This window comes from Hippopotamus amphibius, chromosome 9 (genome assembly GCF_030028045.1).
Source record: "Hippopotamus amphibius kiboko isolate mHipAmp2 chromosome 9, mHipAmp2.hap2, whole genome shotgun sequence".
Taxonomy (NCBI): Eukaryota; Metazoa; Chordata; class Mammalia; order Artiodactyla; family Hippopotamidae; genus Hippopotamus; species Hippopotamus amphibius.
Genome location: NC_080194.1, coordinates 122,310,160 through 122,327,815, shown reverse-complemented (window position 1 = coordinate 122,327,815; position 17,656 = coordinate 122,310,160). Strand labels below are relative to the sequence as shown.

Genomic DNA, 17,656 nt, shown 5'->3' with positions numbered 1-17,656 from the left:
GTCTTGGGGGTGGGGCTGTGTTTTCTTTTCTGTTTTCTGCATTTTTGCTAGTTATGACATAGGCCTTATATTAATGAGAAGAAAGCTCCTTGTGTCCCTGCTGCACCTTCAAGACAGCAAGGGAAGGAGAGATGGGTTGTTGGTGGCAGCTGGAGTACCCCTGTCTCCTCTCCACAGGTAGGGAAGGGCCTGTCCTCGCGCTGACCCACTGCTCACTTTATCTTCTCAGTCAGACGACATTGGAGGACCATTAGGAGGCTCTCTGAAGTGTCACCTTTAGAAGTTTCCACATTAAAGCGACCCACTTGTCTTGCAGGAGAAGTACAGCATCGGGGAGCCCACGGTGCCATCCACCATTGCTGAGGAATTCACCTACAACCCATTCATGAGAGTGAGGTGAGGGTGTGGTGGGCCCCATGCTGTCCTCGGGTGTCTCCGCCTCCGCTGCCCCGACTCTTAAAGAGCCCAGGAGCCCAGGTGGGAGAGAAGGCAGCCCTGAAATCTCTGTTTAAAGTGTAGCCAAAGAATCAGACACTTTTTCTTAAAGGAGGGTGCTTTTCTTGGTGCCATGGCGAGAGTGGGGTCCTTTCTGAACCTGGAGTCTGGGTCCGGGTAGGTGGATTTAGGGAGCCTCTAGGTGCTGGGCAGTGCCGGACGCCAGCGTGGAGTTGGTATCCCCGCTTTTGGGGTCACCAGCAGGACTGGTTCAGACAGCGTGTTAGGAAAACCCGAGTTGGCCGTTGCACTTTATTTTTAAGGATATCCTGCCTCCTCCAGGCTCTTTTCTTCCCTGGTGCCCTGGGATGGGCAGTGGGGCCGCAGGTGTGGGATGCAGCCTGCAGCCTGGCACTTGGCTTCCACAGGGAGAAGACCGTGCAGCAGCATGCAGGTGAGACGGACCCTGTGACCACCATGAGGGCCATCCGCAAAGAGAAGGACCAGTTCAAGGTGCCGCGGGACTGAGGCGGCCACAGGGCCTGGGTGCCCACGGCTGCCACCACCGCTGCCTTCAAGCACATTTGGGTATTCAGATGTGTTAGGTGAATTTCTGGCTAGGAGTGCAGGAAATTCAGTCTCAGTTTAATTTTAAATTAATTTCAGAGCGCTTTGCTTATGTTATCAAATGTTCTAATGCATATTTATAAGAGAAGAAGTTTAGAAAGTGTTTATTCCCGGAAGCTCTGCTTGCAAACTGTGTGCTATCTCCGGCCTTTCCACGGGCCCCCATAGTTGCCGTGTGAGCCCCCACATGATGCCCCAATAAGAGCTGCCCCCCCTGCCCCCGGCAAGGCCAGCATGCCCTGCCTGTCATTCCTCAAAGTCTGTGCTTACCAGAACAAGGCCCCTGGGAGGGGCATCGCCCCCTCCTGCTACCTCAGCTACCTCTAATGGAGTCATGACATTGTCGTGTCCTCATGTCCATGTTGATGTGTAGTGGAATTCCAGGCCCAGGGCAGGCCCGGAGCACCTACCTGAGCTGGGGTGATGCTGAAGAGCTGCCTCCAGCACAGGGCTGGGCCTGGGGGCTTTGGTGGGGAGAGTGCAGTCTGGGAGCCTGGGGCATGTGGTGCCTGAGGAGCTCTGAGCTCTGCACACCTGTCCCTGCGAAGGCTGTCCTGTCCTGTGGGGCACTGTGCCTCATGTGGGCAGAGAAGCTGACAGGAGGGATGCGGGGACATCTGTGGGTGGGGGTGCGCTTGGGCGCCCACATGGCATCAGCACCACTGCTGGCACTGTGCTGCCCCTGCTGGGGCACTGGTCCTCTCCGGAGTCCTTCCTCCTGGCAGCAGTGTGCAGGGAGGAGCTTACTCTTGAGATTGCGACGTGGTGTTCCTGCTCTGTAGCTGTTTCTTCTGCTCCTGGTTGGCCGTCCCTGGGAAGTGGCTCCTCTCCTGCAGTGTCAGGCTGGTCCTGGTTACACCGAGTCACATCTCAGGCAGAGCCATGGGGAGGGGTGGGCCCAGTAGGTCACAACAGCACCCAGGGCCCTGAGGTGCAAGGAGGAAGGGATGAGACTGAGGAACAGGAAGGGCTGCGGGGAACCCTCCCAACCAACTCATTTCTGGATCTAGAGGTTCTCCGTGTGGCCTTGGTATGTGACGGGAGCAGTGTGAGGACCCAGGGTCAGCGAGGCTGTGCTTGCTGAGCCAGGCGTTTGAGTCTCTGGGTCTCACCTGTCATGGTGATACCCACTGAACACTCTCCTGTCCAGCTGAGGTCCGCTGCCACTCCTATTGATGTCGCCCCCATATGCCTCATCCAGATGGGTCACGACCCAGCAGTTGTCCATTTTCTGTCCCCATGGATTCCTCAGGTCCCTGTCCCGGCCAACCATGGGCCCGCATCACTCTGCAGCTGCCTGTGTGGGCCTCTCCAAAGATGATGCCCCGCTCAGTGGAGCCAAAGCTCCCTGTGGGCAGCAGGGTGTCATGGAGAGGAGTGTGCACGGGTCCTCCTGGTGCTCCCTTCCTGGCTTGGTACCAGCAACTGGACATGCAGGTGCAGGTGTCTCAGGACGTGCTGAGGCCTTGGTCTGCGATGCCTGAGGGTCACTGTGGGCCTGTGGGCACTGTGCCCGTCCCCCCAGGTAGCTCCTGTTGTTGGCAACCCCTCCCTAGGGACGCTGAGCTCCTCGCTAGTGTCCACCAGCACGGCGGCTATGCTAGGGGTGAGCACTTCTCCTTGGAACCAGCTGCCAAGGGCCCCTTTCCCACCAGCATGCACCCCAGTTTGGCATCCCACATGTAAAGAAATGTGAAGAAAAACACACCACGCCAGCCTGCCTCCGAGGCTGCGGGCCATCCCTCCTCATCCTCTAAGAGCCCAGAGCTCTCGCCTCTCCACAGTGTGTGTTTTGCTTTGCGTATTTTACCCTTGGTGATGGCCCTGCTCCCGGGCAATGGGGCAAGTTCTCAGGGCTGTGGCTGGTGTCCTGTGTCTGCGGCGTGGGCTCTGAAGTGCTCTCGTCCAGGCCCCAGCTGCTGCACTGGAAAGCAGGATTTCACTCTTGGAGAGGAGAGTGTTTCCCACAGCACTCACAGGCGCCATGCACCTGGTGTCAGACACCTCCATTCTCGCTGGTCTGGGGGTGTGGAAGGCACTTTGTGCAGGTTTCACGTGTGTCTGCCTGGTTCCGGGGGAGGTTGACCACTTTCCACACGTTTATTGGCCACTTGGATTTCCTCACCTGTGGGCCATCTCCTCTCTTAGGTTTCTTCCCTGGTTTTCTACCAGGTTTTTGTTTCTTATTGATCAGCAGGAGTCCTTTTGTTTCATGTTGCGTATTTTATGATTTCTTTGCTTTTGCGTTTGCAGTTTTCTCCTAGTTTGTTGCTGGCTGCACAGTCTGGTGTGTTGTTGAAGAAATTCTTAATGTAGTCAGATGTGTATTTTTCCCTTTATGATGGGTGCTTTTGTGTCCTGTGTAATAACTCTTTCCCACCTCTGAAGCCTTCCTGTAATTTCATCCAGTTGTTTTGTTTTGCTTTTCACACTCAGGTTTGTGATTCTTGTGACCAAGCTGTTTATGCTGGTGTCTGGGAGACGGACACCCAATGTCCCACCCCCTCTGCACTGCCAGCCCTGGTGAGCCAGCGTCCAGGGGTCCATTCCTGTTTCGTGGCTCTCCCTCTGTTGGTATGTCTGCCTGTCTGTCCTGACACTAGCCCCACATTCCCTGTAACGGCAGCATTAGGACAATTCTTCAATTCCAAGTATGCGGCCCAACCTCATCTGTCAGAGTATTGGGGCTTTGCTCTTATGTATAAAGATTAGGATATTTATGTCTGGATTTGGACTGGAATAATGTTGACTCACAAGATTAGGAAGAAGTGACTTTTTGTAAAATTTATTTATTGGCTGCATTGGGTCTCTGTTGCTGTGTGTGCACTTTTTCTCGTGGAGAGCAGGGGCTACTCTTCATGCGGTGCACAGGCTTCTCACTGCGGTGGCTTCTCTTGTTGCAGAGTATGAGCCCTAGTCATGCAGGCTTCAGTAGTTGTGGCACATGGGCTCTAGAGTGCAGGCGCAGTAGTTGTGGCGCAGGGGCTTAGTTGCTCTGCGGCATGTGGGATCTTCCCAAACCAGGGCTTGAACCTGCGTCCCCTGCACTGGCAGGCAGATTCTTAACCACTGCGCCACCAGTGAAGCCCACGAAGAAGTGACTTTTTGTGATATGGGGAGTTTCCAGTTACGAACACGCTGCTTATCCATCTACTTGGGTCTCTGATGCCATGCGTGCTGAGTTTGCAGTGCAGCTCTGCTACCCACCACAGCATTAGCGCAAGCACAGGGGAAGGGCATGGCCCCCCGTCAGGCCACCCTCACCTCAGACACCAGCCAGAAGCTTGGGTTACCCCGGGCCACATGCCCTTCCTACTAGCTGGCTACAAGTTCAGAGATTCTTATGATCCCTCAGATTCAGTAACTCACTAGGTTGACTCAGAATTCAGGGAAGCGTTACACTCATGATTTTACAGTTTTATTATAAAGGATACAAACCGGGACCAGCCGAGTGAAGAGACCTACAGGGCAAGGTGGGGAGGGTCTGGGCTGCGAGCTGTGCCCTCACTCTGTAGAATGCAGGCTCCCCACCGTCCTGGCGCGTCAGGAAGCTCACTGAGATTCAGTGTCTAGTTGGCTTGGGGTGTCACTGCATTATCCACTGCATGAATTCCAGTCCCCGCCCTGGCCGTCCCACCTTCTGATCACAGGTGGGGCTTCCTGGTGACAGCCTGCACTGAGTCACTGCATTATCAAAAGCTCAGGTGTGCACTGTAAACAACCAAGTCCCCACCCATCGGGATACTCCCAGGCTATCGCAAACCAGGGACAAGACCAGACAAACTTTCCCATCAGGGTTTATGACTTTCTCCCTAGAGGCTTGTTCTCTGGCCCCTCAGTAGTTTCTTTTTGATGCTGTTGTAAATGGTGACCTGCTTTAAATCACTCCAGGGGTCAGGAGTATACAGGAGTGCAGTCAGCCTTGTTCCTGGGTTCCCTGCTACGCGCACCCATCCTGGTGGTAATTGTTTCTTCTGTGGGCCTTTGTGGTACCATCGCCAGGGCTTTTGTTTTCCATGTCTCCCATGTTGAAGTGAGGTGAGTGGGCCATTATTCCTGATTTCATTGATTGGTTTAACAAATACCTGAATATTGATGATGTGGCAGGTGCCGAGATATTCTGGAGATTCAGAGCAAACGGACCAGAAATTCCTGCCCTTGTGGAGCTTCTGTCGTGGTGGAGCAGACAAGATGAGTGGAATACTAAGCAGGTCAGATGGAGGAAGTACTGTGGAGAAAATGCAGGAAAAGGTACAGAGGGAGCCAAGGACATCATCGTTCTTGAGTGGCTGGGGCCTTGCTGAGGTGACATGTGAGTGATGACCGAGGGGACCAGCAGATGTTTGGGCGAGAAAAGCAAGCGCAAAGGCCCCAGGGCAGGTCTGCAGAAGAGCAAGAGGCTGTGTGGCTGAGCCAGGCGAGGGGAGAGGGGTAGGGAGCCGTGACAAGGAGGGTCAGCATACAGGATGTGGGAGGACCTTGGCGTCCACTCTGAGCTGTGCAGAGGCAGGGTCAGAGCTGAGCTTTACCAGAACTTCTCAGTGTGTCGTTGCAGGGCCCCTGGAGAGGAGGCTGGGGCAGCAGCCTGAGTTAGGGGGGCTCCATGTCCATTTCCCAGGATGGGGAGATGGTGAGGGTCTCACAGGCCTGAGTGGTTGGCTTTGGGCAGATCAAGTTTAAAATGTCTCTGGCCCGAGGGTGAGTCCAAAGCCAGAAGATGGCACCGTCACATGAGAGTGAGATGCAAGTGTTGCGGGTAGGGGGAGCTGCAGGGGGTGTGTTGTCGTGAGGAAGCACCCTGGTCCCTGGAAAGCTGGCAGGCGGGCTGAGGGAGCTGTCGTCAAGCTGAGCAAGTCTTCCTGGCTTGTGGGTCATCCGAGTGGGAGCCAGGTCTTACCACGCATGCCCCTTTGTTGGCTGAATTATACCAACAGTTTTCAGTGCCCAGTCAGGAGATCTTGGACAAGATCCCATTTCATTGGAACTTCTGAAGCTGGTTTGCTCTCCTTATATAGTCCCTGTCTGGCTTTGGAAATAAGGAACGTTTCCTCACTTCTTGGGAAGTTTGTAGAAGGTAATGTTAGTCTGAGCCTGGTGGGGTTTTTTTTGTGGGTATTTTAAAAACTGGGGATCCTGTTTTTTAACGGGTATAAGGGCTGTTATTTCTATCCCGCTTTTGGCAAATTGTTTTCTTTCCTCCGTTTTCAAATCTGGTCTGTGACGTCCTCTTGCCTCTGCCATGGGCTTTTGTCTTCCGTCCACCTTCCTAGCAGAGCCCTTTGCTGTCTGTCCTCTGGCTTTGGGCTCCTGCTCTCTCAGCCTCTCAGGGATCACTAATCCTTTTTCCTGAGAACATAAAGCTAAAAACTCCCCTGGAGCGTCTGCTGTGAAGCACTACAATCTGGCCACGTAAACTGTCACGACTCCTCAGTTTCTTCCCGGGCACCAGTGTAGCTGGACTGAAGTTATTCCATAGTTATAAACAGAGCCTGAGCGTTTTCCTCACTTGTTCCTGATCCCTGACCCAGTGCCTGCCTGCTTCCCTCTGAGGATTTTTAAAGTATTTCCTGAGTGCCCAGTCACCTGTCTGGGTGGAGGCTCTGTCTCTCACCAAGCTACACCTCTGTGCATTTAGTCTGACCCTCTGGGACATGGCCCCTGGGTGGTGGTCTTACTTCCCGTGGCCAGCACACCAGATCCCTGCTGCTCTTCTGACAGCCACCCACCTGACCTGTGTGTGTCATGTGCTATCCGAGTGTGACATATTTCTCTCCAGCTCTAAAACTGCTTAGATTTTAGTGGTGACTGTACTTTACTCAACAGAACCTTTTAAATTTATTTTTATTTATACTGAGGTGAGAGTCATACAACATACAATTAATCAAGTTTACAATTCAGTGGCATTTAGTACATTCAGATTGTTGTGCAACCCCCACCTCTGTCTAATAATCTGAAACACCTGTTCCACTGTGTCTCCAGCAGCCTTCAGCAGAAGTCAGAGCCACCTTTGCTCTGGGGCCCCCAAGCCCATCTGGGATTCCACTGGGGTGGCAGAACATCAAGTTCCTTTTCTTCTTCTCCAGCTCCATAGCTCAAAGAGTTTTCTTATTCTTTGTTGGCATGTTTTCTTAGGCCAGAGTCTTGACTTCTTAAGGCTCCAATGATCTCTTTTCTTTCCTCTCCTCTGATTTCTGTTCTGACAATCCTCTGTTGAAGGAATGAATACCTCACGTCTAGTTTAAAGGGTCAAGGACCAAAGAATATTAGAAATTAAAAGAGAAAAGAGGTAATTCAGCAATAATGGAATAGTCCAGTTGATAACGGGACAGTCACTCAATTGAACCTACTTACAGAACATTCCACCAGCATTTCCAGGTGCTCATGGAACATTCTCCAGGATAGATGATATCTCAGACCACAAATCACAATGTATTTTAAAAGACAGAACATACTTTGTATAATTTCAAACTCCAGTGGAATTAGATATCTACAACAAAATGAAGTCTGGAAAAACCCCAAATGTTTGGAAGTTAACATCTAAATAGTGTGTAGGTCAAAAAGAGTGAAAATGAAAACAGAAAATGTGTGGGATGCAGCTAAAGCAGTGCTAGAGGGAAATGTATCGCTTTAAACACCTGTATGACAAAAGAAGAAAAGCCTCAGAAAACCCTTAAAACACTAACGAAGAGCAAACACAACTCAAAGGAAGCAGAAGGAAAGAAAGAATGATTAGCAAGGAGATCAATGAAACAGAAAACAGAAAATCCACTGACCAACAAAATAACAAATTACCAAAATCATGAATGAAAATGGGGACATCACTACCATCCTGCAGAAATGAACAGGACTTATAAGGGAATACTAGGGAAACTACACCAACAAATTAGATGAAATGGACAAATTCCTTAAAGTGATTTAATAAAAGTCTTGAGTCTTCATGCAAAGGAAAGCTCAGGTCCACATGGCTTCACTAAGTGCTTTCTACCAGTAACACTGGTCATTGCAAACTGTTCCAGAAACTATAGGATGGAACACTTCCCAGCTCATTCCATGAGGCTGTCATCCTGATATCAAACTAACTAGAGAGCAATGTCCCTCATGAACAGAGATGTAAACTAGTTAAAATGTTAGCACCCCAAATACAGTGACATTATATACACAACCAGGTGGGATTTACCACAGAAATGCAAGGTTGGTTCAACATCAAAAAATCAATTAACATAATAAACCACAGTCAAAGAATAAAGGACAGAATCCACAAGATCATCTTGACAGATGCAGGAATGCAGGAAAACATTTGACAAAATTCCACACCTGTTCATGATAAAAATGTCAAACTAGGAATAGAAGGAAGCTTCTTGGATCTAATAAAGGACATCTATGAATGTCCAAATGCTGCTGTACCAAATCATTATAAACTTAGTTGTTTAAAACAACACAGATGTATCATCTGAAGTTCTGGAAGTCAGAAGTCTGACATGATTCTCACTGGACTAAAAATGTCCGCAGAGCTGGTCCCTTCTGCAGGCTCTAAGGGAGACTGTCTCCTTGCCCTTTCCTCCCACTTGAGGCACCTGGCTCCTGGTGTCCTTCCTCCATCTTCAAAGGTCAGCAACTGTGGGTTGAGTCCTTCTCACACTGACCTCTTCTGACCCCCTCTTCCACTTTAGAGGATCCTTGTAATTATACTGGGCCCGCCTGGAAAATCCACGTTAATCTCACTATTTTAAGGTCAGCTGATTAACATCCTCAATTCCCCTTTGCCATGCATGATTCCAGGGATAAGGACGTGGACATCTTTCTTGGGAGCATTATTCTACCTGTGACAGCATCGATGAAAAACATAAGCCAGCATCATAATTCACGGTGAATGACTGAATGCTTCCCACTAAAATCAGGACCATGGCAAGGATGTCTGCTCTTGTCACTTCTCAACATTGTACTGATGTGCAATAAGGCATACACACACAAAAGGCAGTACACATACTGGAAAGGAAGAAGTACAAATGTCCTTATTCATTCTATATGTGGCTTATCCTAAGGAATCCAGATACACACACACATACCTGGAGCTAATAAGTTCAGTAAGGTCCTGGGATACAAGATTAACAAGAGAAATCTGTTGTATTTGCACATACGAATGACAAAGTCAAACAAAATTAAAACAACTCCATAAAAGCGTCAAAACCAATGCCTAGAAGTTATCAAAAGTAGTGCAGGATTTATACTCTGCAAGCTACAAAAAAAAAAATTGCTAAGAGAAAGAAGATGTTGATTAGAAGATCTTTGTGATCCTGGGTTAGGCAGAGTGCTTATACACCACACCAAATCATGAGCCATGAAAGAAAAAAACTGATAAATTGGACTTTGTTAAAATAAATTTTCGGGGACTTCCCTGGTGGTCCAGTGATTAAGAATCCACCTTCCAATGCAGGTTTGATCCCTGGTCAGGGAACTAAGATCCCACATGCCACGGGGCAACTAAGCCTGTGCGCCACAACTACTGAGCTCGCGCACCTGAACTAGAGAGCCTGTGTGCTGCAAACTACACAACCCACACACCCTGGAGCCTGCGCACCACAACCAGAGAAGAGAAGACCTACACAGAGCAATGAAAGATCCCGCATGCTGCAACTAAGACTTGACGCAGCCAAAAATAAAGAATAAATAAATCTTAAAACAAAAATAAGCTTTCATACTTCAAAAGACATTAAAAAAAAGCAACAAACCACCAACAGAAAAATATCTGAAAATGTTATCCTTGATAATCCATAATCGTGTTACAACTCAGTAAGGAGATAGCTCAATTAAAAAATGGACAAAAGTCTTCAACAGACACTTCACCAAATTCACCAGAGAATACATAAAAAGGCCAATAAACACACGAATAGCTACCCAATACAGAAACACAAAAGAGCTAAAAAAAACAAAACTGACCATACCAGACAGTGGTGAGGATGTGCAACTGGAATTCTCGTAATTTATAAAATGGTACAATCATTTTGGAAAACAGTTTTTTAAAAACTAGACATAAATACTGCGTGAACCAGTAATTCCACTCAAGAATCTGCCCAAGAGGAGTGAAATCTACATCCACACAAAAACTCATACACAAATGTTCATGGCACCTTTATTCATAATAACCCCCAAACAGGAACAACCAGATGTCTATCATCTGATGGATGAATAAATAAATGTGGCAAATCCATAAAATTGAATACTATCCAGCCTTGACAAGGAATCAAGTACTGATACACGCTGTGTGAGTGAACCCTGAAAACACTCAGTGAACAAGGTGAGATACAAAAGGCCACCAATTGTACAGGGATGTTCTAAAACTGGACTCTGCCTACGGCTGCACAGCCGAACACATTTACTAAGAATTACTGAATTGTATACTGACAATGGGTGAATTTTATGGTGTGAGAATTCTTCATCAATAAAGCTGTTTTAGAAGAAGAATTGTCGGGTAAAGGCACCACAGTTAATACTTTATTACGTTATCCCAACAATACTTCTAGAAAAATATTTCAACTTAGACAAAATGAAGGAGGGCTTCCCTGGTGGTGCAGTGGTTAAGAATTGCCTGCCAATGCAGGGGACAGGGGTTTGAGCCCTGGGCCGGGAATGTCCCACATGCTGCAGAGCAACTAAGCCCATGCGCCACAACTACTGAGCCTGTGCTCCAGAGCCTGCGAGCCGCAACTACTGAGCCCACGAGCTGCAATACTGAAGCCTGCACGCCTAAAGCCTGTGCTCCACAATAAGAGAAGCCACTGTAATGAGAAACCCATGCACTGCAACAAAGAGTAGCCCCCACTCGCCACAACTAGAGAAAGCCCGTGTGCCGCAATGAAGACCCAATGCAGCCAAAAATAAAATAAATTTTTAAAAAATCTTAAAAAAAAAATGGAGGAAAAAACCTAACACAATAGTATTAAAAGTAACAACCATCTACAGGGGAAAAAAGTCTAAAAAATATAGGCAAGATTGTAACGTGGAAATCTACAAAAACACCACTGAGAGAAACTGAAGAAAACCTAATTATGCCATGTCCACCAACTGGAAGATTCAAACTGCAACACAAGTCACACAATTGGACAGGCTGCTCCCACCATGGACAAGGAAACACAAGGGACCGCGAAGAGCCTGGAACCTCTTGCAGACGGAGAAGGGTCTGCTTCGCCTCCACGGTTCATGGGGAGCCCAGAAAGGGCTAGGCTATGTGGACCCTGACCGCAGCAAGCGTGGTGCCCAGAAGCAAGGTGGAAAGGAAAGGCACTGTGCTAAATGTGGGGAGGCGCTCATAACCCACCAAAAAGAGTGAAACTCAAGCACCGTCTCACTCCCAGGAAGGGAAAGAGAGTGGGTGCCCAAGGACGTCACAGAGAAAGGTAGGAAGGAGAGTGGCCGTTCACCAGGTATTTTAAGGGAATACACTCAAGTCCATGTGCTGAACAGGACCTGAAACCATGATACATACATCAGCCTAGATAAAAAACATTTTTGCAGTTTTTCCACTTAAGGAACATCTTATGAGACCACATTAAAATCAAAAACTCTCACCAGAATCAAAATATAGAGAATGGAAAGGCAAACCACAGCGCAGGAGACAGTACTGGCCACACATACCTGACAAGGGGCTGGCATCCAAAGTACGATTAAAAAAACATAAGTCACACTGACAGCAACCAAACAAAAAATCAGCAAGAGACTTAAACATGTACTTTATAAACTGGTGTTTGAAGAAACACAGGACCAATGAAAGCCACTGTCCACAGGGTAGGGGTGGTGTTGAGGGCACCCCCGCTGGCCCCAGGAAGGTGTGACCCCTAACTACCCAGGTAAGGTTGGCCTTACCTGCCAGGATGATACACCCTGGTCCCAGCGGGTCCACTTAGGACCACAGAAACACACATGGGCCCTATGGGGTTGCAGCACCACGACAGGAAGGAGGAAAGGGATGCTGTGTCTATGACTTGGCACATGAGCGGCTGGGCCTGGGGCTTCCATATGACACCATTTCCACAAAGACCAGAAACCAGACTCCTTAGAGGGAGCCTCAGGGGGTCAGCTGGAAAGAGAGGCCAGGGCAGTAGTCAGCCTGGGTCAGGACAGGCTGCGTTGGGGGAGCAGGGACAGAGCTGGCCCAGGTGGCCGGGACAGAGGTCTTCTCCAAACTCAGAGGGCTGAACACCGATGTTACCACAGGACTCGAGAAAGGTTTACAAATACCTAACTTGGTTGCCACAATCCTGATAAGGGTTCCCCACCACACAAGCTCAACTGGGGACTTACAGGAAGTTTCCAGCACCAGCCCTCCGAGGGTGAGGAGACGGGAATGCTAACCCTCCTTCCAGTCCACGTGCACCTGGCCCGCATGCCAGGAGCTTTCTGGTGAAGAGGCCCCATGGCCCGGGACTCCTGCTGAGTCCACACTTTCTACTGTGTAAATGTATGTTTACCGTGTAAATTTCTGGGTGTGGACTTTCTCCCTGCGGATCTATAATTTCTCAGAAGAGAAGCTGAGAAATGACCTGGAAAAAAATCAAAGCTCAATAAAGGGAGGAAGACAAAGCTGCCCCTCAGCACTGCTGTGGGATAAGCTGGGGAGGGGGTACCATGAGGCAGCGGGCAGGCCTGGCCTCTGGCCTCTCCTGGGGCCAGACAACTCCTGCCTGCCTCACCTCTTCCCTCCTCACCCTGCACCCTTCGGGAAACAGACCTGCCTTCCTCCGCTGCCTCACCATGAGGTTCGAGAGTCCCTAAGCCCTCTGCAAGTCTTGTCCTCCCCGACTCAGTTTTGCCTTTTCAACCCCTTCTGAGCACAGCCCCACAGCCCCAGGCAGAGCAGACGGACTGGTGGGCAGGCACAGCTGGCAGCCAGAGGAAGGATCCTCAGTAAAGGAGGACAGGGGTGGCTGGAAGGCTGCACTGCACCTGGCCAGCCCTGGCAGGGGGGTGGGGGTGGGGGGTGGTTGGCTCTGGAAGAGCAGAGCCCAGGACACCCCAAGTGGAGGGGAGGATGGTGCCTCGGCTCAAGTGGCCACGCCCCTTCTTCCCACATCTGACCTGGGGCTGACCTCAGGTGGGGCACTGGGCACCTGTCCCAGGGCCTGTACAGTTCGGGGTGGCTGTGCCCCTATAGGAGCCCTGGAGGGCAGGATGGGGCCCACTGCTGCCAGGGGTTGGTCTCATGGCCAGAAGACCTGGCCCCAGAGGCTGGCCATCCCCCACTCTCTTCCTGGGAGAACACTGCTGGGGAAAGCAAACATAAAGTGGCCGGGGCCCAGCCAAGCATTCCTAGAAGAGGCTGGGGGGAGGGGCAGTAGCCAGACAGCAGCTGACCTTGAGGTCACGGGAGAAGCCAAAGCTGGGCCAGGCCCCTGGGAGCCTGAACAAGGACCCCACCCAGGCAGTTAGGAAATGGGGAGGGGGAGTGGTCAGCAAGCAGGGCAGATGGGCAGGCCCACTTGGAGACGTGCAGCTCCCGCTTAACTCCCACACGGCCATCTGCTGGGCCGGAAGACCCCAGGAGCCCCGCAGGGGCCTCCACCCACAGGCGTGAGGGCCGGCTGAACACCAGCCCCTCACAGGCTGCTCCAAGAGAGACCCCCGCCCAGCACTGCTCTGCTCCGCCCAACCCTGCAGGGGGATGGGAAGATGGGGGGTTGGGAAGAAAGGGGTTTGGGAAGATGGGGGGATGGGTCCCTGTTGGTCCTCAGCTGCACCCCGGCCCACCTTGCACCCTGAAGGCGTGTCAGGGCAGACACAGCACCAGCCTGTCCCCTGTGCCATCTGTACCCGGGGCCTCAGTGCTGATGCTGGCAGCCCGGCAGGAAGGGGTTAATGGAGCTGGGGCCAGCAGGCTGGGCTGGCCAGTGACAAGGGTGCTGGCTGCCCCGGCGCAGTGGGGAAATCCAGAGGGCAGGAGCAGCCGGCCCCAGCAGACGCGCCCCACTCCCTGCCTGCCTACGGCCTGCTCTGCACGAGGATGGCCCTGAAGGGAGGTGAGGCCCCCGCGTGCCCCAGCCATTTGCCCATGGGGGTGGAAGGGATGGCTGTGTGTCCCAGAACCCACTGGGGCAGGGGCTGCCCCCAGGGAGGGCTCAGCGCTGGGTGGGCTGGGGCTCTGGGAGCCCATGAGGGAAATGTGGCCGCTCGGGGTGGTGGGGGGGCCTGCCCAGAGAATCACGGTGGCGTCCTCCCACCTCCTCTCCCACCTAAGGGCCCAGGCTGGCAGCGCAAGGGAGGAAGGGCCCCCCACACTACCACCCCAGGGGCCTTGCCCTGGACCCTACACCAGCCCAGGACCTGCTGCCCTCCCAGCTGCTTGGAGGCCAGGCCACTGCCACCCTGTCTCCTCTTGGAGCCTAGCCCAATCCAGTTGGTGTGTCCACTCTGGGACCCAGAGCTCTCAGAGGGCAAGGAGGGGCCTGATGCGGTGGGCAGCCCAGTGCCCAGTGTAACTTTTGGGGGATTGCTGCTGGGAAGCCTGGCATCCTTTGTCCTGTGACACAACCCAACCTCCAGTGGGTCAATGGCCTGGGGTTCCCATCTGCCCTTGAGGCCTGCGCTCTCTTCCTCTCCCCGTACCGGCACTAGGCCACGTCCCTGGGTGTGTGCCACACACACCACGGAGGTGAGCACCCCCCAACTGGGGGGTCTAGCTGGCGCAGCAGATGTCCAGCTCACTGTCCAGACCCTCAGCGCAGCAAGCGCATACCCAGCCAGCCTGCTCCAGAACGTTCTCTCACTCACACCTTCCACCTGGCCCACCTGGCAGCTTAGCCTGGCTTGAGTGTCCACCTTGGAGATGCAGACGAACGCCCGACCTAGTGGCTAGGTCTCCAGCACTCAGTTTTCTCTGGAACAGGCACTGCCACCCTGTTGGTCCTGTGGGGTGGAAAGGGCAGTTGGTTTTGAACTGGAGGACGTCCCAGTTGTCCTGCCTGGTTTCCGCTTCCCGTTTAATTGAGGGCCACAGATCTCAACTCATACCTCCTCTGGTCCGGTCAGCAGTGCATTAAACAGTTGCATGCTGTGGTCCGGGTAAGCAGCTGAGGCCTGGAAGATTCCCTGTTTTGCTCACCCTGGGCTCACGTCCTGGGCCCACATCCTGGGCCCCCTCAGTGCTGCCTCCCCAAGCCCCTCTCCCCACAGGAGGCCCGGCCCTGGTGGTGCTGCTGGTCTCCTGGGCAGCACTGGGCTCCCATAGCCTGGAGGGAGTGGAGCCCGCGGTGCCAGCAGACCCTGAGGGCCTGCAGTGCCCGGCCATCTGCTCCTGCGGCCATGATGACTACACAGGCGAGCTCAGCGTCTTCTGTAGCTCCCGGAACCTCACGCGGCTGCCCAACGGCATCCCAGACGGCACCAGGGCTCTGTGGCTGGACGGAAACAACTTCTCCTCCATTCCCGCGGCCGCCTTCCAGAACCTCTCCAGCCTGGGCTTCCTCAACCTGCAGGGCAGCGGGCTGGCCAGCCTGGAGTCGCAGGCACTGCTGGGCCTGCAGAACCTGTACCACCTGCACCTGGAGCGGAACCAGCTGCGCAGCCTGGCAGCCCGCACCTTCCTGCACACGCCGGGCCTGGCCTCGCTCGGCCTTAACAACAACCTGCTCAGCCGGGTAGACGAGGGCCTCTTCAGGGGCCTGGCCCACCTTTGGGACCTCAACCTGGGCTGGAACAGCCTGGCTGTGCTGCCCGACACCGCCTTCCAGGGCCTGGCCAGCCTGCACGAGCTGGTGCTGGCGGGCAACAAGCTGGCCTACCTGCAGCCCACGCTCTTCTGTGGCCTTGGCGAACTCCGTGAGCTGGACCTGAGCAGGAACGCCCTGCGGAACGTCAAAGCCAATGTCTTCGTCAAGCTGCCCAAGCTCCAGAAGCTCTACCTGGACCACAACCTCATCACCGCCGTGGCCCCGGGCGCCTTCCTGGGCATGAAGGCACTGCGCTGGCTGGACCTGTCGCACAACCGCGTGGGTGGCCTCCTGGAGGACACCTTCCCGGGGCTGCTGGGCCTGCACGTCCTGCGCCTCTCGCACAACGCCATTGCCGGCCTGCGGCCCCGGACCTTCAAGGACCTGCACTTCCTGGAGGAGCTGCAGCTCGGCTACAACCGCATCCGGCAGCTGCCGGAGGAGGCCTTCGAGGGCCTAGGCCAGCTGGAGGCGCTGGCGCTTAACAACAACCTGCTCCAGGAGCTCAAGCCCGGTGTCTTCCGGGGCCTCTGCAACCTGGCCGTCATGAATCTTTCAGGAAACTGTCTGCGGAACCTGCCAGAGCAGGCATTCCAGGGCCTGGGCAAACTGCACAGCCTGCACCTGGAGGGCAGCTGCCTGGGCCACCTCGGCCCGCACACCTTCACCGGCCTCTCGGGGCTGCGCAGGCTCTTCCTCAAGGACAACGGCATTGCGGCCATGGACGAGCAGAGCCTGGGGGAGCTGGCCGAGCTGCTCGAGCTGGACCTCACCTCCAACCAGCTCACGCAGCTGCCTGGCCGGCTGTTCCAGGGCCTTGGCAGGCTGGAGTACCTCCTCCTCTCCCGCAACCGGCTGTCTGCGCTGTCGGCAGACACTCTGGGGCCTCTGCAGCGCACCTTCTGGCTGGACGTGTCGCACAACCGCCTGGAGGCGCTGCCTGAGGCCGTGCTCGCACCCCTGGGGCAGCTGCGCTACCTCAGCCTCCGGAACAACTCGCTGCGGACCTTCATGCCGCAGCCCCCCAGCCTGGAGCGCCTGTGGCTTGAGGGCAACCCCTGGGACTGCGGCTGCCCCCTCAAGGCCCTCAGGGCCTTCGCCCTGCAGCACCCAGGCGTCGTGCCCCGCTTTGTCCAGGCTGTGGCGGAGGGTGATGACGACCACCAGCCGCCTGTGTACGCCTACAACAACATCACCTGTGCCAGCCCCCCGGGAGTCTTGGGCATCGACCTGCGTGACGTCAGCGAGGCCCACTTTGCCCACTGCTGACCTGAGGCTGCCCTGGGGTCCAGACGGACCCTCGCAGCCCCAGGGGACACAGGCTCAGGACCTGCGGGCCCCAGCCTGGTCCCTGAGAGGGAGGACCAGGAGGGTCGGGGTCACAGCCTCCCCAGCTATCGTCAATTAAAAGCAAGCTAATAAACATGGCCCACGTGTGGGGGCGGGGGTGGGAAGCTGGGGTGCGCCACGGGCCCCTCCATGCCGTGCCCACCTCACCTCTAGCCCATCCACGTGCCCATCCACGTTCCTCCCTGTCCTACGCCAGACTCTCTTCTTGTCCACTAGTCCCCAGGCCTAGTGCACCCACCTGAGGAGTGGCAGGCACTTACTCAGGTCCTCCAGGAACCTCGGCATCTCAGCCCCCTCGCTGGGCAGCATCCTTGGAGGTGGTCTGGTCCCAGGAAGCTGGAGCCCAGGTAATCCGGCTAAGCCCAGCCTGGGGCCAGAGCGGGTGCAGGCCCTCACTCTCCAGGTCCATGTGCTCCTGGCCAAACCCCTCAACAGTGCTGCCCCTGCTCCCCCCATCCCCAAAGGAAACATCCATCCTTGGCGCACTCACCTTCCCATCTGCCCCCAAGAAGTGGTACCTGAGGGTTGCTTCCCCGGACCCCCTG

The 17,656-nt window shown here is 53.8% G+C and overlaps 2 protein-coding genes across 6 annotated transcripts in view; both read left to right on the top strand.

Moving 5' to 3' along the window:
• HAGH (hydroxyacylglutathione hydrolase) overlaps nt 1–2,755 on the top strand; it is a 35,063-nt gene extending 32,308 nt beyond the window's left edge. For 3 of the 4 annotated variants that reach the window (XM_057750841.1, XM_057750840.1, XM_057750838.1), the window contains 2 exons: nt 317–396; nt 864–2,755. In XM_057750841.1, the coding sequence (XP_057606824.1) occupies nt 317–396; nt 864–963 (180 nt within the window). In that variant the 3' untranslated portion in view covers nt 964–2,755. Of the gene's footprint in view, nt 1–316; nt 397–863 lie in introns of those variants that run through there. The other variant, XM_057750842.1, reaches the window with a different exon arrangement.
• A 145-nt stretch (nt 2,756–2,900) lies between these two features.
• On the top strand, nt 2,901–17,181 carry IGFALS (insulin like growth factor binding protein acid labile subunit). 2 transcript variants are annotated; one of them, XM_057750827.1, is made up of 3 exons: nt 2,901–3,585; nt 5,170–14,072; nt 15,226–17,181. In XM_057750827.1, exons 2-3 carry the CDS (start codon nt 14,057–14,059, stop codon nt 17,028–17,030), a joined length of 1,821 nt encoding a protein of 606 aa, XP_057606810.1. In that variant the 5' UTR covers nt 2,901–3,585; nt 5,170–14,056; the 3' UTR covers nt 17,031–17,181. The 2 variants fall into 2 exon arrangements, with proteins under 2 accessions (XP_057606810.1, XP_057606809.1); XM_057750826.1 differs by having other exon boundaries at nt 2,901–14,072.
• Nucleotides 17,182–17,656: the final 475 nt, after the last annotated feature.